This window comes from Schistocerca serialis, chromosome 7 (assembly GCF_023864345.2).
Source record: "Schistocerca serialis cubense isolate TAMUIC-IGC-003099 chromosome 7, iqSchSeri2.2, whole genome shotgun sequence".
Lineage (NCBI taxonomy): Eukaryota > Metazoa > Arthropoda > Insecta > Orthoptera > Acrididae > Schistocerca > Schistocerca serialis.
The window spans coordinates 438555132-438578446 of NC_064644.1; the positions used below are offsets into that span (position 1 = coordinate 438555132).

Here is a 23315-nt window from a genome sequence, read left to right on the forward strand (position 1 = left end):
ACGTAAATCGTATAAGTCACAATGGTAAAATACGAAGATAGTTTTTAATACATTTTAATTACTAATAGTAGCTACAAGTGAGAAGTGCAAAGTATTCGAAATATAACAGTATTTTTAAATACTGCATTGCCAAAATCTTGCAAGTATAATAATGTTTATGAAAACACATGTATTATGAGAATAAGCAGATTTAGGCGAGGCAAGATCTCGCGTTGCCATTTCGTGTATCGTCCCGGACAATATTTGCGTGATTGCAGGGTTGGATGTGGATCGTACCTAGTCTACTAGTAAAATATAAACATTAAAAACCATTAAATAAGACTTAAGTTACAAATTTTAAAAAAAACTACGAAAAAATCCTATATACAGTGTGTTACAAAAAGGTACGGCCAGACTTTCAGGAAACATTCCTCACACACAAATAAAGGAAAGATGTTATGTGGACATGTGCCCGGAAACGCTTAATTTCCGTGTTAGAGCTCATTTTAGTTTCGTCCACCTACGCTCAATGGAGCACGTTATCATGATTTCATACGGGATACTCTTATTGTGCTGCTAGAACATGTGCCTTTACAAGTACGACAGAACATGTGGTTCATGCGCGATGGAACTCCTGCACATTTCAGTCGAAGTGTTCGTACGCTTCTCAACAACACATTCGGTGATCGATGGATTGGTAGAGGCGGACCAATTCCATGGCCTCCACGCTCTCCTGATCTCAACCCTCTTGACTTTCATTTATGGGGGCATTTGAAAGCTCCTGTCTACGCAACCCCGGTACCAAATGTAGAGACTCTTCGTGCTCGTATTGTGTACGGCTGTGATACAGTACGCCATTCTCCAGGGCTGCATCAGCGCATTAAGGATTACATGCGACGGAGGTTGGATGCATGTATCCTCGCTAACGGAGGACATTTTGAACATTTCCTGTAACAAAATGTTTGAAGTCACGCTGGTACGTTCTGTTGGTGTGTGTTTCCATTCCATGATTAATGTGATTTGAAGAGAAGTAACAAAATGAGCTCTAACATGGAAAGTAAGCGTTTCCGGACACATGTCCACATACATATTTTCTTTCTTTGTGTGTAAGGAATGTTTCCTGAAAGTTTGGCCTTACCTTTTTGTAACACCCTGTATATGTATTGCCCCTTTCAGTTTGGTATAAGTCGTAATATTTTGATCGAAGCTTCGTTGCGTCTGGGGACCGCTAAGTAAATAAAATAATATAAAAATGCTGAAGTATGAAATTTAAATAAAAGCAAGCTACCTAGGCAAAGAACGTAAATATTGAAACAACAATATCAAATCGTTTAGTCTGCGTGTTAGCTGATTTACTCGGAAAAATTCGCAGCACAGAGGCAACCGTCAACGACGCCTGCCCTAATGCGACTCCCCCTTAGGGTACCTGGCGGCACCTGGTCACACCCAGCGCGCCGCATACCGCGCACCGCGCGACTGGATTGCGTGGGTTAGTGAAGCATGAGCTAGCACGTATCATCAAATCACTGCTGGACATAGGCCTCATGAGATAGATCAGTGCATCTCTTTACGTAATTACGTACAAACTTAGTCAAGCTGGTACGCAATTGTGTAAAAGCACGGTATAAAATAACTAGGTAACGGGACCGATTATCTCGTAGTTTGGTCTCTTCCCCACTCTTTTCAACCAACAACAACAACTAGGTAACGCTGTTCCTTATCAACGTTATGCTAATTACATACAAATTGAATTTCGTGTTTATATAATGAGTAACTGTAACTTCACTAGCTAATGCGAGAAGGGAAGAACTGGAAGGGATGACGCAAAACAGAACAGGCTTATATCTAGCAGTAATGGAAGTATTCTGTTCTAGAAAAGATGGCTGCTGTTAACTCCTTTTTTTTTATTTACTTTCCGGTCCTCCGGCGCGACAACGCTTGGATCGTAATATTACATTTACATTAAACTTAAAGGGGCAATACGTTTTCTTTTACTTTTTAGAAGTTTTTTGTCGTCTTTATTAATTTTTAACTTAAGTTTTTTATTACGATGATCGTTTATCCCTATGCAGTTGCACGTCAAAAAATATTATCACATTCGAAGAAGAAATTTCGCAATTGAAATTTGGTGAAAAGATGTCGCCGCAACGAAAAATGCCTTGGAATTAATGATTGCCACCCCAATTCCTGTACCACACCCGTACCACTAGCTCGCCTACTTTGCGATAACACAAAACAAACTGCCGTTCTTTAAACTCCTGCCCTGCCGTCCCATCAACCCCATCTGGTAAGAATCCCATGCCGTGCACCACGATTCCAGAAGAGGACGGACGAGCCACTGCCTACTCAGGCAGTCTCTTCAGTAGATCTGTTGCATCTTCTAATTACTTTGCCATCGTCTGATGATTACTTTCATGTGCTATAAACAACAGTATCGTCTGCAAACAATGTAAGAGCGCTGCTCAGACTGTCTCCTGAATCGTTTACGTAGATGGGTCCTATAATGCTTCATTTAGGAACACCAGGTATCACTTCTTTTTTACACGATGACTGTGTACTATGGTCATGTTGACAGGAAATCACGAAACTAGTTGCACAATCCGATATGTCGAAACCAGCCCTGAAATTTTTCACACGTGAATAATACACTAAAGGATAGACCCTGTCAAAATTTTAGGTGCTAAGGCGCCCTACAAGTATTTCTTTAAAAAAAACGGTAAAATTACTCATATCTGACGCACGAAGAAGCACTTATAACAGCAGTTCGTACAGCTCTTCCTACCGACGGCGCGAATTGGCGAAAAAACAGACGCAGCCGTGATAAGAGAACGTAGCGCCACGTAGTGCGATGTACAAAGCTCTCACATGGGAAATTTAAGCACTTAAACCGCACCAAAAGTGCCTCAATTCATTAATTGTTTGAATAGCTTGCAATTCATATCGATAACTAAACTGCCGGATATGTAATTGTTACAAAAGTGACTAGAAGAGGAAAGAAAAACAAGGCAATGTACGAGGTCTATTCGGAAAGAAAGAGGTCGTGAAATGGAAACCATTGTGAAAATCTAGTTAGCTACACCTTCCAGCTACATCTCTACATAGGCTCTGCTCCGATTTACAAGACTCGTCATAGCTTTGCATCAACTTTCCAATACCCTCGTCATAGAAGCTACCCGCCTATCTTTCCGCCAATTCTCCACATTGGCCTACAGTCTGTGCCAAAATGTTGTCTTCATAGCCAGCGGTTCATGTGAGCAGAGATGAAACTCAGAGCGAGCTAATTATAGACCGAACTGTTGGTGATCAATAACGTCCCGTCGAAAATGCTGCAGGAGCATCTTCGTTGCCCCTGCAGAGTGCGACCGGGGATTGTCATGAGTTAGGAAACACATGACAATGTTATGAGGGCTGCATGACATTGGGTGAAGTCCCTCACCAGTACCTCATACTTGGCTGCAGGCACTATTTTCTAAGAATCTTTGCGTGCTCACTATGTGTTCAAAGCTGAAAAGAGCGACGTGACGCGATCGACCGGGATAATAGTGACACTGCTCAACACATCTCTGCATAGCTTCGTGGGATTTTCACTGTCGATTCCATTTCGCGCCCGAGCGGACCGAACTTTCCGAATAACCCTCCTATGAGGTTACATTACGGATTATGTACATCAATCTGGACTTTAATTTGTAGACATGATAAACTTTATAACAATTTCTGTAGCACAGTTCTTGCGATAACATTTAAGCAGCGTAGATTTTATTAACAATGAAACAGTTACATGTTTAGTCCTTGTAGTCGCAACAAAAATGCGAAGCGTCACTTGCACCAGGCACAGCTGATAAAAGAAAAATCCGTTCATTCAGGCATTTTACAGTGATTACTAGTTTTATTCAGACAAAATTAACATGGAGCAAGAAATGGTTGTGTATATTACGCTGAGTATCAGGCATACTTGATCAGGTTCTTAAAAAGAGGCGATGCAAACTGAAAATGCGAGAACGTCTGAAGTTTAACAAAACCGATCCGCTGATAAATATGAAATGACAGAGAGCTACCAGAAATTATACTGTCCGACGGTTTTCTGAGATTTTCTGAAAAAGATGATTCACACTGTAGAAAAAATTCTTTTCTTTATCGAAAGGCTGAATCACGCTATTAGTTGCGAATGGAATCCTAATTACATTAACAGTCTTTTCGTCGTCCTCCTAAAGAGGTATTGTTCTGTTCAGGTCAAGAGTGCCACAAGAAAAATGAATTGCTTTTCGCAGCGGGTAAGAAGATGCATCGTATGTAATATTGAAACTTTTCTCTCACATTTTTCCAGATTTTGTTACGTCAATTACCAAATTTTTGCAACTAAACAGTGTTTTTTTTTTTTAAATTTTTGGTCTTATCTGCCCCAAGGTTCCTGAAGAAAGCTACGAACCTGCGGAAACAGTAATTCATTGATACTAATCACTGACATTGGTGTATACGAATGTTTCACAGCAATCACAAACTATCAAACGACTCTGTCTTCTTCGCTCGAAATGATACAGTGCGGTTTGAACGCAGTTCTTGCACAAAACGTAACTGATTGCCTACATACACCGTATTTTAGGGGGGAAAAAGAATCTTTGTCTTCAAGTCAGCTATGAATTTTTCTATAGTATTACCTGTTAATAACATCTCCCTCAACACGTTTACTTGAGGTATACTTCATAATTTTGCGACTTCCATTTCTGTGTTATTTCCTGAATCTGTTTAAACAGATTGAAAAAGCCTGGAAATCATTAATGTTCATCTCATTTGCAATTCAGAGCGCCCAGCCTCCTGGATCCCGCTCGGTAACGGCGCATTGATTCTCACGAGCAGCTCTAAATCTTTAGGATGCTTTTTCTTTCACATTTTTGCGAGTTTCATTTTGGCGCATATTTCATTCTTCGTGTAAATCTTTTTCCCATTTATGTGATTCATTTTCAGATTTTAAGAAACTAAACTGGGTTTTCACATTGCTTATGAATAAGCGTTTTTTCCCTCCTTCGTTTAACTAAAAATATGTAGCCTATTCTTTCTGACATGTTTTCTTTGGGTTTGGAAGGTCATCTGGACATTAATTAGCAAAACAATCTAACCACAATTCAAAATCTAACCACAATTCACGTACTCGACCGAGTTATTTTCTGTTTACAATAATGTTTCCACAATTTCTAACGAACTGTAGACACCATTCGAATAAATGTCCAGAAAATTAACTAAGTGATTTCGATTGCATACAATATTCTTCATATTTCACAAGGTTGGAACCATTAATAGGATTCCACAGTACTGCGAAACCCTGTAACCTGCTCAAAGACAGATACTAGTAGCAAGTATATATGAAGAAATCACGAATAAATTTAATTCAGTTTTATCTCCACTGTTAATACTTAGCAACACTGGTTCAAATGGTTCAAATGGCTCTGAGCGCTATGGGACTTAACTTATGAGGTCATCAGTTCCCTAGAACGTAGAACTACTTAGACCTAACTAACCTAAGGACATCACACACATCCATGCCCGAGGCAGGATTCGAACCTGCGACCGTAGCGGTCGCGCGGTTCCAGATCGAAGTGCCTAGAACCGCTCTGCCACCCCGGCCGGCTAGCAATACTGCAAAAGCAACTGCTAATTATTATTGATAGAAAAATGAGTTGCAAATTCACGCAAACAGTATCTGTTGAGAGTTGTGTCCGGATAACTATCAATATAAACTGAAATTCGCTTTAGAAATTACGGTCGTGTTCTGACGTGTCATCTGCCTGCCCATGTGCCCGTCAACCGTGTGCCCACCGTGTTGCGCATACACTGTCTGCTGCTACAGCTACCGCAGGGGTGTAGATTTCTCCAACTGCCTATTACGAATTTCGCATATTTCAACAGTTTTACCTGCAGTTATTTTACGACCTAAAATTTGTTACGTGGTGTTTCTTTCGGTGTATTCTACCTGTATAAAACATTCCAGGACAGGTTCCGACATGACGGATTAGACAATTTCCTTATGAGACGACACTCCATAGGCACCAATTTCATTAGAAGCCCCTAGTGAGAAACGAACCAACAGGACCAAAAGCATTCTAGAAATCTACAAATATGGAATCAGTCTAGGATCGCCTGCTAATAGCACTCCTTACTTCGTGTGAATAAAGAGCTACTGTTTCACAAGAACGATAACTTCCGTGTTGTTACCAGTGACTATAGCTGCTCTTGGTTATTCCTCTGCACTGATTGCTGTGGGACTTCTGAGGAAATTCACTTACACTTTGTGATACGGTGACTTTGGGCATACAAGTTTTGCAGCAACGGTTTTTTTACGCTAGGCAGCTTGGGGAGCTACGTTTCTTTACTTACAAATTCTGTACTGATGAACGCAGAAAATTATCAGTCAGACAGACCAACCAAAGCAACATACTTGTATGCAGAATTTCCAGTCATTAAACACTACAACATGTTGTCTCAGCTATTGGAATATAACGAACTTACATTATAATTGGCCTTATTTCTACACTATTTATCTAATATCGTCCACAGTCAAATCAACAGAAGTTACACTATAAAAACATTAATTAATACCTAAAGTGCTTAATGGAAACCAGTTAATATATTTCCATTATAAATCAAGGTTTAAATATAATTATATAAACACAGTGTTAATAATAATCTCTGGGTCTCTTTCTCAGGTATTGGGTATTAATGACTTTGAGAAAAAGGGAACATTGAAGGGCTAACTTTAACAGGAATCTGTTGGTTCATCTCATTACCGGTTGCTAACTGCAGTCTGACGTCAGATGACATGAGTCACGCACGCTGTAAACAGGAGACATCAGTATCTCTACGTGCAATTGTCATATTTATAGTGATTGCGACCAAACCGGACCTGACCCTACAAATCCTACTAATGACTCTGTCTGATCGTCATTGTTCACACTAGTTAACAAAATGTTGAACGTTTTCCTTGCAGATTTCAAAGCATCACATTTTATGTGCACCGGCACAGCATACACCAGTAGCAGTACATCAAAGTCTCCTTTCTCCACAAGCATGCACTCTGACAAGGAGAAGTTCCCATCGGTGAAATGGATTTTTTGAAACCAAACATACTGTGATGTATGTTAAGATCCCAGGTATCATACCCTGCAACTGTTCACCTTGGTGGGCCCTTGTTTGCGAGTAACTGACCAAAAGAGTTCGAAATTTTGCATGATGCTCAACAGCATTAAGAAAGATGCATCAAAAGTTCGAATACGGGGTATAATGGCTAGGATAATAAGTTTCCCTTGCAAGAGGTTGTAGATTCGAGTTTTGTCAGACGCAATAAATTTTATCGAAATGACTTTATTATTTTTATTCAATTAATTGGTTTAAATGCAATGTTTTAAATACTGTCACATTATTTTAATCACCATATGAACTCTTTTCATTTGTTTCATTTTTGCATCACATCATTCTTTTTCCAATCGGAATTTTTGTGAATGTGGATTTAATTATATTCATCTATCATAATATATTTTTTTTAAATTCCGATCTATCGGTTAATAAACAAAAGACCACATAATCTATTTGTACTGACTGTGCAGTGGTGTGAAAGATGTAATTTTCGTTACCAGGTGTGCATTTTTTTTTTTGCACGGTAATCGTCATAGAAACATTCAAAACATAACCTATTGTAGTAAGGACAAAATAACGCAGGTGAAGATTTAAATGGGAGAAGGACTTAGCAATACAACAAAATTCAAACATAATGACAAATAAATATAATGAAAACACTAATCTCGACGAAAAAAGGGTGATAAAACAAAAATAAATCGAAATTAATACATAAAATTAATTAAAAACACATAAAAAACATTTCAAGTGGAAAAAGAATGACAGGAAGAAAAATTAGAGTAATTTGAGAACTTGATATTATGATTAAAATGATGTCGCTAAGGAAAGAAAATACAAAATTACACTCAAATCAACTAAATTAATAAAAATTATGATCAAATTGATTTAAATAAACATTTAAAAATGCAAAAAAATTCCTACATCTATCCATTACGCAACCAGACTATCGGTTGCAACTTTTTAACGCTACTGAGTGTTACACAAAACTCCGAAATTTTGTTTCGTCAATTACTCACAAATGAGTGCCCACCACGGTGAATGGCTGCAGTGTGTGATACCTGGAATCTTAACCTACATGACCTTATAGATGGTTCCAGAAAGTCGATCCCAAAGGTGAGAACGTCTCCTTGTGAGTGTGTATTCACTTTTAATTATAATTTTTTTTTTTATATATATTCTGATCAGCTCGGGTTTATCGTCTGATCAACCGATGTATTTATCAACTTTCGTTGCTCTTGAGAAATTCATTCTTTTTTCATTCTAAAAAGAAACACATTTCCCTAAAAGTCCTCTCTAAAAAAATTACCGCCTAACGCTTAATTTTACTGGTATGTCCGTCAGCATCTTTCAGAACTCCACGTTTTGTAGTGTTAAAATGTTTTATGGGCCCTGATTCGAGCTCCGACCTGGCTATTGTTCTCTGTCACCTGTTGACAGCAACAAAGCTAAATTCCGTTTCACTCTAATAGGTGCCTGAGGTATCATTGCCTGGTGAGATGCAACTTCTTTTTCTGCCATCATGCGCCACTGATGCATACATGCATTAGAATGTTTCCAATTAAATTTAGCTTTAGAAAAGTCTTCAAGCGTAATAACATTTTCTGCCGCCGGATCATTTTTTTACCGTGTCACTGAGGACGCAGGTGGAACACAGAGTCCCAGTTACAGAGTAAATACCTGTCATGTCGCAGAAGCGGTGCCGGTGTCCTCTGCGTATTCAAGTATACACCAGCTATGAACACCCAGAAAATTTCGTGTTTCCCAGCAACAACAATATACACTTTTTGCGCTAGACGCAATAATGCTAGACCTAGATAAATAGTGGTATCATCATAGAAGAATGCTGAAGATTACATGGGTAGATCATAAATTTAGTATTGGAGGGCAGCGTGGAGGGTAAAAAGCGTAGAGGGAGACCAAGACATGAATACACTAAGCAGATTCAGAAGGATGTACGAGGTGCATTCAAGTTCTAAGGCCTCCGATTTTTTTTCTCCGGACTGGAAAGAGATAGAAACATGCACATTGTTTTAAAATGAGGCCGCGCTCATTGTCAATACGTTCCAGAGATGGCAGCACCGTACCACAGATGGAATTTTACCGCCAGCGGCGAGAACGCGAACCGTTTTAAATACTTAAAATGGCGACGTTTTCCTTACTTGAACTGCGTGCAATCATTCGTTTTCTGGATTTGCGTGGAGTGAAACCAATCAAATTCATCGACAGTTGAAGGCGACATGTGGTGATGGAGTTATGGATGTGACGAAAGTGCGTTCGTGGGTGCGACAGTTTAATGAAGGCAGAACATCGTTTGACAACAAACCGAAACAACCTCAGGCTCGCACAAGCCGGTCTGACGACATGATCGAGAAAATGGAGAGAATTGTTTTGGGGGATCGCTGAATGACTGTTGAGCAGATCGCCTCCAGAGTTGGCATTTCTGTGGGTTCTGTGCACACAATCCTGCATGACAACCTGAAAATGCGAAAAGTGTCATCCAGGTGGGTGCCACGAATGCTGACGGACGACCACATGGCTGCCCGTGTGTCATGTTGCCAAGCAATGTTGACGCGCAACGACAGCATGAATGGGACTTTCTTTTCGTCGGTTGTGACAATGGATGAGACGTGGACGCCATTTTTCAATCCAGAAACAAAGCGCCAGTCAGCTCAATGGAAGCACACAGATTCGCCGCCACCAAAAAAATTTCGGGTAACCGCCAGTGCTGAAAAAATGATGGTGTCCATGTTCTGGGACAGCGAGGGCATAATCCTTACCCATTGCGTTCCAAAGGGCACTACGGTAACAGGTGCATCCTACGAAAATGTTTTCAAGAACAAAGTTCTTCCTGCACTGCAACAAAAACGTCCGGGAAGGGCTGCGCGTGTGCTGTTTCACCAAGACAACGCACCCGCACATCGAGCTAACGTTACGCAACAGTTTCTTCGTGATAACAACTTTGAAGTGATTCCTCATGCTCCCTACTCACCTGACCTGGCTCCTAGTGACTTTTGGCTTTTTCCAACAATGAAAGACACTCTCCGTGGCCACATATTCACCAGCCGTGCTGCCATTGCCTCAGCGATTATCCAGTGGTCAAAACAGACTCCAAGAAGCCTTCGCCGCTGCCATGGAATCATGGCGTCAGCGTTGTGAACAATGTGTACGTCTCCAGGGCGATTACGTCGAGAAGTAACGCCAGTTTCATCGATTTCGGGTGAGTAGTTAATTAGAAAAAAAATCGGAGACCTTAGAACTTGAATGCACCTCGTAGGTTGCAGTAGCTGCTGGGAGATGAAGCAGCTTGCACAGGATAGAGTAGCATGGAGAGCTGCATCAAACCAGTCTCAGGACTGAAGACCACAACAACATTTATTTAGTCCCATAATGGATAACTGCCACTTTATGAAGTTACTCTGTTACATTAACAAACTTAAATACATAGTGTGGAGATTCAGATTTAGGATCACTATCTATAACAACTAGTTCTGTAGAGGAAATAAAGTAACTTACGTCAATAACTTGATCATTATCGAAGCCACAGATGAGAAATACTATATTTCTACATATTCTCTCGGTGATAACGCTGCTCTGACAGACTTTCGGTTGGATACGTTTTATTAATTCTGGGCTAGGAGCAAACCTCGTAGCTCCAATTAGTTTCAGGATCGTCTGTAACCAATACATAGTAAGAGGTATTTATTCAGGTATAAGTCATATTAGAAAAAATTTTACATTAATATTAATGATAGCTTAGTTATTCTAAAGTATTTTAGACTAGTGCAATCTTCAAAATACTTCATGCTTAGTGTATCTGAACGACATGTGGAAAAACTGGTGTTAGTCAGTATCTTGTCGTATGGTAGGGAAGAATGGGGCAAAACAGATTGGGCGGTCAAACCGACTCGTAGAAGATTTCCTGTTAGGGGCTGCTATCGGGAGGCAACATTAAGAGTTCGTTAAGAGGCAGCGATTATGAGTAGTTCGAACTTTATTTCGTTTGCATACTGGCCATTGGTTGGATTGTGCGAACTTTTGAAGTTTTTAACAGTTTCTTTTCCAACGTGCACTAAGTTTCTTTATGGTTTTAAGAATTAGTATGGCAATCTGATTTACCATCAGTGAGTAAGTATGATTATTCAGTGTATTTAGTCGTATTTTTACAGTAAACGTAGCCTGGCAATTGTTGCTCGATAAACTGAAATCGTCGTAGTTTTTTCATTGTGTACTGTGGGGCAGATCCGTCAACCGCTGGTGGGAAAAACCGACGAAGGTCGGTCTTGCCCCGCAGTGTGTTTCATTATGCTGTATAATACAATTAAAACTCCGAATTAGTAATATTAAGTGTTTCATAAAAATTTACTCTCAATGGGGATGGAAGTAAACAGGAAATAAAAAGGCTTTGGACTAATATTTTACTTTTTATTTAACATAAATGTTGTTTTACTTGTTACACAAATAAATTGAAACAGCAGGAAATTGGAATTTATAGTAGAGCCAAAGAAAAATTTCTATTTCAAGTAAAATGTTCTCTTAAAACTGATAAAATCTTTTCTTTGATTTTTTATTACTCACAGCAAACAATGTTACCTGCAATATTTTTTTACGTTCGTAAAAGTTATGCACCTACAATTTCATTTCAGATATGGTGAGGAACTATGTGCGACAACTCGGCAGAGATGGTCATAACAGGGAATGAGGGAGGCAGTAAATGTGGTTCTTGAAGTATTAATGGGATATACTGTAGCAACTGAATTTCTCAATATACCTCGTACAACCTTGATTGACACGATGAAATAATAGCGAAAAAACGAATTGACGCCCGAGCTGGCTTCTGAAAAGCGATTTCTTCGCTATGATACTGTGTTTTCTGAAGCTCAAGAAAAGGAAATAGTTGAGTATGTATTGTTTATGGAAGATAGACTCTGTGACCTTACAGTTTCTGATCTACGCAGGCTGACATTTGAATCAGCAGATAAAATATCGTAAACAATACCTTCAACAGAGTCGAAAAATTGGCAGGTAATGAGTGGTATTACGGTTTCGTTAACCGACATCCTAAATTAAAATTAAGGTTACCAGACCATACATTTTTAGCTCGAGCTTGAGCTTTTAATAAAGCTGCCGTTGGGAAATTTTTTGACCTTTTGGCGTCAGTTTATATACAGTACAAAATTAAACCAAACGATGGTACAGTGTGGATGAGACAGGGGTTCTCACAGTCCCAGACAAACCTTCAATGTTATTAGCCCCCCTGTGAAAAAAAAAACAAGTTGGATGTCTATCCTGTACAGAACGTGGTGTGCTCCTTACTGTAGAAACACGTATGAGTGAACCTGTGAACTTAATGCAGCCGATTTTTGTATCTTCCAGCAAGAAAGAAAATCCATTGTTAATGGACGATGCTTGCTCAGGATCCTTCACCTTTTATCATGAGTCGGGGTGGATCAATAAGGACGTTTTTCTAATGTGGTTTGAGAAATTCATCTAATTTTCTCCCACCATTGGAAAAAACAATTTTGCTCATTTTGCACGGACGTGTATTGGATATTAACAGTTTGGGTCTTATTGACGTAGCTCGGAAACACGGTGTCATTCTATTGGATTTTCCACCGCGTACAACACACCGCCTTCATCCCCTAGATCTTTCTTTTATTTATACCCTTGAGTGCATACTATGAGTAAGAAACTAGGCAGTGGTTAATTGCGGATCCTGGGCGTAGCATCACCGTCTACCAAATCGGTAAGCTTGTGAATAGGGCTTTCACGAGAGCTGCTCTTATGCAAACTGCCGTAAAGGGCTTCGAGAACAGTGGAATACACCCATTCAATAGAAACGTATTCCCTGCTCACCTGTATGATCCATCTGAAACTACAACTAGACTAGAAGAATCAGATCCTACAAACCTTCAGCGACGAACTGCTACAGAAGCATCGAACATTGCAGTGTCCGGTACTGCACATTTCCAGGTCTCTGCAACCTTTCTGAGTCTGGATTCTAGAATACCTGATGATAAACGTCCACAACCATCTACATCTGTAATACCTGATGCTACGTGTTCTCGGCCTTCAACGTCTGAAGCACAAAATGAAGAAGGGAACCAGCCTTCCACTTTTGGAGCAACAAGTTCACTACATACGTCATCAGAGCCAAGTCCAGGAGGGCTACAAAAAGTACCATTGCAAACAATTGCAAACAAGTGCATTTGTAATATCACCTAAATTACTAAGCCACCCCCACAAGAAAAGGAGGGAGTCCACAAGAAAAATGCAAGGAAAAAACGAAAAACGGTGAACCTCACATTACAAATCAGAGCTGGAGATAGAGGAGAAGAAAAAAGAAAATCAAAGGGAAATTAAAGCAGAAAGAATGAAAGTTGGAAACTACTAATTGTTGGACACAGATAGTAAAAATAAAAGGTGTCCAAAGAGGTAGCTTTCTTTTCAATCTAAGCTCCAAACAGAATCTGAAAATTGCAAGGTAAAAGAAAAGAAAGTGAAAGCATATGTCAAAGAGGTGACGATGACTTGAATGAAGACGAAGAGGCTTGCATATTCTGCAATGAATTATACTATAAGGACAGGGAGGGGTGAATTCAGTGTCTGATCTGTAAGGGATGGTGCCACGAGGCTTGTAAAAATTGTGAAGTACGAGATACCAATTTCGTATGTAACTTTTTTTCTTAAAACTTAAATGCAGCGTCATGTAGTGTTAATTTCTCGTTTCAAGCTGATATATGTCTCATTACATTTCAAGACATTCATTTGTATAGTTTTTTGTACATTTTGGAATAAACGTTTTTACATTTAAGCCTCATGGGTGTCTGTTCTATGCCACGTATGGGGTAAAACCATCATTTTGTCAACTTCAGAAAAAAAAATTTAAGCACTTACCATTAATGCAGTTTATATGAATATTCATACATCTGTAATATGCAGATAATATTAATAACCTCACTGCAAAATGTACACTAGAACTACACAACACTGCAGTCTAGTATTTCAGGCCTAATAACTGGGCTTCGACTTTAATCATACATCTCTTCATGTACGGCACTCACACTACCTGGGCGAGTATGGGATGTAGACGAAAGTCATAGGATAAGAAAGTTTGGGTCAGCGATAGCAAACGTTCCAAGACGGCCGAGGCGAATGTGAAAGTCCTTCATTAAAATTGTGGTGTCACCGCCAGACACCACACTTGCTAGGTGGTAGCCTTTAAATCGGCCGCGGTCCATTAATATACGCCGGACACGCGTGTCGCCACTGTCAGTGATCGCAGACCGAGTGCCGCCACACGGCAGGTCTAGAGAGACGTACTAGCACTCGCCCCAGTTGTACAGCCGACGTTCATAGCAATGGTTCACTGACAACTACGCTCTCATTTGCCGAGACGATAGATAGCATAGCCTTCAGCTACAATTGCTACGACCTAGCAAGGCGCCATAATCCTTTGCTATATATATTGTGGTTATAACATGTATCATCAAGATCGATGTTCTATAATTGTGGATTAAAGTTAAGTATTCCAGAAGCTATGTACTTTTCTTTATGGCATTCATTACGTATCCTGTTTCAGACCTCACGTCAGCCTGCGTGAGTTTAAGCGGGTGCCTTTCGGCTTCCTCTCATTGTGTCTAGGCTGTCTTGTCTAGACACAACCTATTTGGCGACGAGGATACAAACGGTCGTATTGCTCTAATTTACTTGTGTCATGGCTTCGCTACAATCTCCAGATGTACTGTCCGAATTTTATCGCTTGCAGAATCAGCAGACGCAGGCCTTATTGGATGCCCTTGGACAGCTCGTCCAGGGTCAACGTGCGATGCAAAACGATGTGGCCGCCGCCGTTCCACCGCTACCGCAGCCACAACATGCAGTTGCACCACCTTTTCGTCAATTCGATGCGGCGATGGAAAGCTGGACGGAGTGGTCACGCCAATTTGGATTCCATCTCGCCGCCTACAGAATTCAAGGTAATGAGCAGCAGCCTCACTTATTATCATGTGTCAGCGTGCAGACGTACCGTGTGATAGTGAAATTATTTCCCCGCCGCGACGTAGCAACTCTGTCCTACGAAGAAATTTAGTCTGCATTAGATGCATATTTCAAGGAATCAGTCAATGTAGTTGCCAAACGGTATACGTTCTTTCGTACAAAACGTACGGCCGGTCAAACTAATCGGGAGTGGGTTGCAACTTTGCAAGGCCTTACTAGGGATTGTGCTTTTGAGTGTGAATGTGGCCTCCCTTATTCAGATACTATGGTGCGTGATGCAATTGCACAGAACGTTTCTGATGTTCGTATACGGGAGCAAATTTTGAAACTAGTCAAGCCCTCCCTTCAACGAGTGATAGACATATTGGATAGGCAAGACACACTTGACTTTGCTCAGGAATCATTTGAAACTTCGCCAGCCGTGTGTCACGTTAACCGGCCCGCCGGGCGAGCTGCACGGAATGGTAAACAGCCCTCGCGCACGTCCGCGCAGCCACGTGTCCCGCGCAAGCACGCAATTGCAGTGCTAAAATCATGCCCGCGGTGTGCTACTAGACATTCGCGTGAAAATTGCCTGTCACGCCAAGCTATTTGTTTTTTCTGTAATAAACAAGGGCATTGGGGTAAAGTGCGAACAAAACAACTTGCTCGTCAGCACCGTACTTGGTTCGGAATCGATGCTGCGATTATGAATATGTGCTCTTCTTGCATGGCGTGTGCCGAACAACAATCCGCACCACCGCGGAAATTCTTTGCATGGCCGAAAGCCACTTCCCCTTGGCAACACATACACATCGATCCTGCTGGTCCATTCTGGAATGCTCGATGGTTGGTTATGGTGGATTCATTCAGTAATTTTCCTTTTGTTGTCCGGATGTCTGCCACGACATCATCTGCCACCATCCAAGCGTTATCCGCTATCTTTTGCATTGAAGGTCTTCCACAGACTATTGTTTCCGACAATGGCCCACAATTCATGTCCGCAGAATTTCAGTCATTCTGCAAGGCCAATGGTATTCAACATCTGACATCCGCCCATTTTCGCCTCAGTCAAACGGTGCCGCTGAACGATTGGTCCGGCTTTCAAGTCCCAGATGTTGAAGTTGAAAGAGTCGCATTCTCGGGAGGACGCGTTGTTGCTCTTTTTGTCCTCGTATCGCTCTCAGCCCCGAGATGGTTGCTCGCCAGCTGAGTTGCTCCACGGTCATCCTCATCGAACCTTGATGTCTTTGCTGCATCCGCCGCATCAGGTTACTGTGCAGCGGCAGCCACCTGCTTTTGCTCCAGGCGACGTTGTATACTATCGCAACTATCGAGGTTCACGGCGTTGGCTCGCAGGGCGCATTCTGCGCTGCCTCGGCCGCGTTAGGTATCAGGTTTTGGGGGCCTCTGGTGAGGTGCGTCGGCATCTCAATCAGCTGCGCCTCTGTCGTCGCACGGGTTCTGCCGCTTCCCGTCTGCTTTCAGCGACGGTGCCGTCCGGTCAGCGCCCTGGGGACCCATCTACTGGCTCGCCTCATCCCCAGGTGTTACCGACGCTGCCTTCCATTTTGCCACATGGCGACGCGCCGCCGCCGCCGCCGCCACCTGTTCTCCCGCCGGCGCCGCCCGCAGTGGACGCTTCGCTGCAACCGCCAGGCGCCTCCCTGGGTCACGCGCTGCCGATCGCTTCCCGTGACCAGCTATCCTCCGACATGGAACTCTTGCCCGCTCCGGACCAGATGTCGTCTTCGCCCGTCGGGTACCCCGACGCGATGGAGGTCGATCCTTCGGCCCCTCCTGTCTTTTTACGGGCGCATACACCCCATGTTGACGTGCACCCTGGACTAGGTTTTCAGGCGTTTCCTAGCTCCCCTCGGACCGAATGGCCGGGTGCGGGTGGCATAGCCTCGCCTGTTGTTAGGCTCCCCACCTCGTCGCATACGTCAACATGGGGTCCTCCCCACGGCGGGCGGAAGCCTTATAACACAACCGTTCGTCGATTTGCGGGGGAGGAATGTGGTGTCACCGCCAGACGCCACACTTGCTGGGTGGTAGCCTTTAAATCGGCCGCGGTCCATTAATATACGCCTGACCCGCATGTCGCCACTGTCAGTGATCGCAGACCGAGCGCCGCCACACGGCAAGTCTAGAGAGACGTACTAGGACTCGCCCCAGTTGTTCAGCCGACGTTCTTAGCAATGGTTCACTGACAACTACGCTCTCATTTGCCGAGACGATAGATAGCATAGCCTTCAGCTACAATTGCTACGACCTAGCAAGGCGCCATAATCCTTTGCTATATATATTGTGGTTATAACATGTATCATCAAGATCGATGTTCTATAATTGTGGATTAAAGTTAAGTATTCCAGAAGCTACGTACTTTTCTTTATAGCATTCATTACGTATGCTGTTTCAGACCTCACGCCAGCCTGCGTGAGTTTAAGCACGTGCCTTTCGGCTTCCTCTCATTGTGTCTAGGCTGTCTTGTCTAGACACAACAAAAATTTGTAGCGCAGTTGGAGCAGTATTATTTTTTGAAACTTTTATTGTGTTTTTCAATTTATGATGTTTGTTTGACTTTACAAAGTATACTATTTTATTAAAATGCTAGTTTCATGTCAGTCAGGATATTTGTTATACTATTTAACTTTCTAAGAAATTAATTGTTAATCTCATTCTGTAAACTGCACCATACGGGTACCTTTTATTTTTTTATGCTACTGAAATGTTGGTGTAATTCTCTGTAGAAGGAAAATGAAATTTCTTGCAGATGAGTGAAAAAAACTGCCGGTAGGTGTTTTATTCTTTTTTCTAGCTTTTTTTGATTCGATATTTCTTCGGCATGTCTGATACAAAAAGGTGCCGTAATCAGGAAAGTAAAAAAAGTTAGTAGAAAAACAAAAATGTTAGTCAAGATGACCCCTCGGGTCAAGCTCAAGCTCCGGGTTCACGTCCCGGCCCGGGTCAGAATTTCATTGTCACCAGTGCATGCTGCAGCCAAAGTTAAGCCACATTCGTAAATGCGAAAATGATTCCCGTATTTCATTTGGCTGTTGATCATTGCAGTGTCTGTTCCTTCAGACATGTACCGCAATCTAATACAGTGAACAACTTCTAATTTGCTTCTCAACGTTGGAGATACATTTTATCCGTCGCCATCGTCCTGTCCTCTAACTTTTATGCTTCTCTTGCTCTTCTTTACTTTGTTCCCTGTACTGCCATAGATTTGTCTTCATCATCAGAATAATCAGACTCGCTTTGTCCGTCGTCATCCACCTCTGTTTTACCTTCCGAGCCTCTCTTCCCATTTTCCTTTGCTTCCGTTATTGCCATAGTTTGGTATTAGAATCACTATAACGAAGATCATTATTTTATTCTAAGGTATTGTCATTATTTTGACTACGCTGGAAAATTTAAAGTTTGTTGCTCAATATACGTGAGGGCTAGAAAGTAGTAATTTAAACACGATAAATAATATTGAAAGAACAAACTGCAACTCGTAACAAATCACAATTTGATGTAACAATTTCGTAGAACAAGTTTCGAAGCATAGAACCTAATATTCCCGGTACCAGCCATCTACGACACCCGAGCTGGTGCCCGCCTGAACAATGTTCGTGTGATATTTTGAGAGGGACCAGCTTTTACACTGCTAGGTGCATACAGAAATGACAGTAAAGATTCGTAGTGATATTGTGTGGTTGTCCTCACTTAATAAGTGTTAACTATGAGGCCTGTCAAAACATAGCAATAACGTCTCTCAGAAGGACATCACCCCATATACTTTCTCAGAAATTGGCCTAAAGACATAGTAATCAATTAAATTAATGAATGTAACACTGAAACATTGAACTGTCGCAGGCTGCTGAGCACAGTTTATTGTTATTATAGTTCTGTCTTTCACAGCAGTGACACCTGCTGTGTTAAAATCGAATGAATGGATAAATAAATATTGTTTTATTGCCCTAGTAAGTTACGCCTTTTCTGTATGACTGCTGATTATATTTGAACGAATTTCAAATGAATTTTGAGGATTTCTCGATGACGTTGAAGTTTTAACAAATATTAGTCTGCAGAATGAAAGTCCCACTCTGCAGCGGAGTGTGCACTGATACGAAACTTCCTGGCGGATTAAAACTGTATGGCGGATCGAGACTCGAACTCGGGATCTTTGCTTTTCGCGGGCAAGTGCTGGTAGAGAAATCTGCCAGGAAGTTTCAGTAGAGTCTGTCTGTACAAGGCGTTAAACTATCCTAAATGAATTCTTACCTGGACAACGGATGTTAAAGGTGCTAAAATTCTGAACAGCGGGCTCTTCATGTGGTTCATGAAAGCAATTGGTGCCAGGCTGAACATTGCCCGAATTTTTTCGTTGTAGTCATGCTTCAAAGACATTCCGACGTAGAACATGGTCGTTCCCATGGAATGCCCAATATAAAATATTTGCTTGTGGCCAGTGGCGTTTAAAACGTGGTCTATCTGCGCCGGCATGTCATAAATACCATGCTCGTGCCAGCTGAAACACGTGAATGAATGTTATTTTCATCTGCATGATAGCCCATTCTTTTTAGCCAGATATCTTCATGACTTTTGGTTAATAATCAGCTTTCTAAATGCGTAACGCTGCTCTGTATGATTTATTTTTATTTTCGGGTTACGAATCTAATTACGATAGTTAACAGCCGTACGAAATTTGTGACATTACGTAAGACAGGTTGATTTCCTGGTCCATAGTGCCTCTATTAATAGTTCAATAGCTGAAATAACAGGTTAGCTACTCCGGAGGAGTTACGGAAAGTTCTGTCTAGCATGCAGAAACACTCTGTCCTAAACCAGAGGTAAATAAAAGAGGACGGTGTTTCAAAATTCAGTCAGCCTATCTGTCTACGAAATGCGGTGTGTGTGTGTGTGTGTGTGTGTGTGTGTGTGTGTGTGTGTGTGTGTGTGAAAGAGAGGGAGAGAGGGAGAAAGTGAACGAATTTCAAGGAAAAATGTGATGTAGTTGGCTGGAAAACGTTGCGTTACCCTTGAATCCACGTCGCATTATTATCATCACACCTTCAAAATCAACACAGCATTAATTTTCACTTTATCTTACAAATATCTGTATCATTTAATATTTAAGCTCAAATCCTTGACGGGGTAACATACCAAACTTAACTACAATTTCGACATGGAAAATCACAGAAATCAGAAATGAGAAGAAAGAAAACCTGACCATCGCGTAAGCTTGATGTAATAAAATACTGCATTGTTTTGATCGGAAAACACTTTCTGCGTTTTAGAGTTTGTCATTAAAGATGTGCACTAACCAACAGTATTTAGAAATTAATACCCTGAAAGGATAGGACAAAACGTAAGTGATGTTTAAAATCTTCGCGATAGCGAAAAAGTAGTGGGAGAAATCAGTAAAACAGGGACTACTTGCAGAAGGCGGAAATAAGGACTCGAGTGTCATTTCAATCCAAATGTTTGATCTTCCGCAGTGGTTGTTTGAGAATGTGTTTATTTGTTAGGGTTAATCTAAATATTAAGGCGGTTTAGCACAAGATTTGTTATGTAGGACATTCGGGAACTGACAGGCATGAATAATTAATTTAAAGAGATTCGCTTCAGTTATACACCTGAAGACGTAATTTTAACATTCCGACACCGGTCGTGGTTTGAACAAATCATTAGTACAACTAAAGGATTTCTTTAAATAAATTAATTAATGTCTGTTTATATTACTGTTACGTATGTGTTCATTCAGACGCCGTTCTCAGAGTTTCTGTTCCGCTAAGACATTAAAAATACTCAAAGAAAATTGCAATGGTTAACCGTTCACTTCTTCCTCACACTGCAGCATGTGCCATAGGACAGATAGGGTAAAAAACGTATTTTATTTTTACGACAGAAAATGTGAGGTGTCTAAATGGATAGTTTTGTACGAACAACTGTTTCTACTTTGAAAAGCTCAGATATTACTATTAAGTTATCTGGACACGATTAGCAGGTCTAGGTGAACTTACGTTAATTATCAGATGATTTTACCGGCCTCTCCATTCCGCCGTAACAGTTGTAGACTCAGTCAGTGAAAGTCTCGCTCAGTAGCGCGGAAATACCCAGATCATGCAATGTTAGTTGGAGGCAACTTCAGTCAACCAAGTATAGACTAGGAATTCTATTGATTCATTGCTGGTAGTACAGACCGACACAACTGCGAAGTACTTCTGAACACGTTTTCCGAAAACTGGCTTTTCACAAACAGTGACAATATTTTAGGCCTTCTAGCTACATAGCTGCCACCAGACGTGACCTTATCGACAATGTCAGCTGTAGAGACAGGAATCGGTGATGATATCATTATAGCGATGATGTGTACTAAAGTTAACAAATCCGTCAAATGGGGTAGGAGAGTATTTATTCTAGAAAAAGCAAATAAGCAGTGGTTAGCAACCTACTTAGACAGTGAATGGAAATCAGTGTGACAGACGTGGAGAAAGTATGGACAAAGTTTAAACGAATTGTAAATTCATTTGACTGTCCCACAGACTCCCGCATGGAGGACACAGAAATAGGCATTCGTGGCGTAGAAAAGCACCTGAAAGAGTTAAAAACAAATAAGTGGCCAGGTTCACAAGGAATTCCAGTTTAGCTTTAGACGGAGTACTCCACGACGCTGGCCCTTTACCTAGCTTGCATTTATCGCAAATCTCTTTCCGAGCGCAAAGTCCCAATTGAGCGGAAAAAAGCGCAGGTGACTCCTCTAAATAAGAAAAGTAAAAGAAAGGACCCGCATAGTTACAGAACCATATTTTTAATGTTACGGCGCCGGTACGCCAGTCGGGAACGACGGGGAAGAGAAGGCTGTGAGAAGAAGTCAGCCAAACGCACGCTGACTGACCTCCCTTACAGGACGACAACGCGTCAGAGGCAGCCCCTACGTGAAGAGGACATAAGCGCCGCACCCGACTAGTGGGGCCCACTTCAATCGCAGCTTCAAGATTAGTCGTTTCAATAGCAGCTTAAATATTAGCCACTTGGATAGCAACGTCAACGTTAGTGACTTCGTTAGGAATCTCTATGTAGCACAGACTTGTGTTTCTCTATTCTGACGAAGACCGATTGCTTTTTATGTCGCCCTTTGCTCGCGACACTATCAAAGTTAAGTATTGTAATTGCCTTATTGTAAAAAAACTCATTAATACGAGTGGTTTGATTGTTTGTCTAGCGAGCCGAGTAGGCAGAGTTTCTAGACACAACACTTAGCATCAGTTTGCTCCATAATTCTTGAACACATTCTGATTCAAATATAATAAATTTCCTTGAGACAGCAAAGCTTCCGTCTATAAATCAGCACGGATTTCACTCGTCTGAAACTCAGCTTGCCCTTTTCTCACATGATGTCCTACGAACCACAGACGGAGGGTAACAGGCAGAGTCCATATCCCTAGGTTCTCGTAAAGCATTTGACATGGTACCCCAGGGAAGTGTGAAAGGACGACTCTTATTCTCTGAGTACATAAATGCCCTGACGGACAAGATGATTAGCAATTTACTGATGTTCACTCATCAAGCTGCGTTGTGCGGGAAGCTGTCGTGGTACATCGCAGACTACGTACGAGCACATAGAATATCTTCTCAGATGTGCGAGGGTCTTGGAGACGTCTTAAGATTTGTTACCCGTAGGTTCGATCAGCACGGAGGTATTACGGAGATGCTTCGTGAACTGAAATGGGAATCCGTGGACGGAGTACCTTGTTCTTGACGTTGAGTGTTCATCAGAGACAGGGCTATCATGAGGAGTGCCCCAGGGAAGTTTGATAGGACCGGTCTTATTCTCTGTGTACATAAATTCTCTGACGGACAAGGTGACTAACAATTTACGGATGTTTCCTCATCACGCTGCGTTGTACAGGAAGGCGTGGTCGTTGAGTAACTACAGTAGGATACAGAAAGATTTACACAGAATTTCTGCTTGGCGTGATGGATGGCAGCTCGTTCTAGGAAAATGTAAGATAATGCGCATAAGTAAGGAAAACAGGCCTGTAACGTTCGAAAAGAGCATTAGTTGTGTGCTGTTTGACACAGCCACATCGATTAAATACCGAAGGGTAAAACTGCAGAGTGATATGAAATGAAACGAGTACATAAGGACGGTGGTAGAGAAGGCAATGGTCGACTTCGGTTTAATGGGATATTTTAGGGAACGGGACCGCCTATAGGACACTAGTGCGACCTATCCT

At 41.5% G+C, this 23315-nt stretch overlaps 1 protein-coding gene across 1 annotated transcript in view; it reads right to left on the bottom strand.

Moving 5' to 3' along the window:
• The window catches only part of LOC126413141 (lipase 3-like), a 117944-nt gene that overhangs the window by 50715 nt on the left and 43914 nt on the right, over positions 1 to 23315 (bottom strand). Inside the window, exon 4 of the mRNA XM_050083034.1 lies at positions 19357 to 19603. Within this exon, the coding sequence (XP_049938991.1) occupies positions 19357 to 19603 (247 nt within the window). The remainder of the gene's footprint in view (positions 1 to 19356; positions 19604 to 23315) is intronic.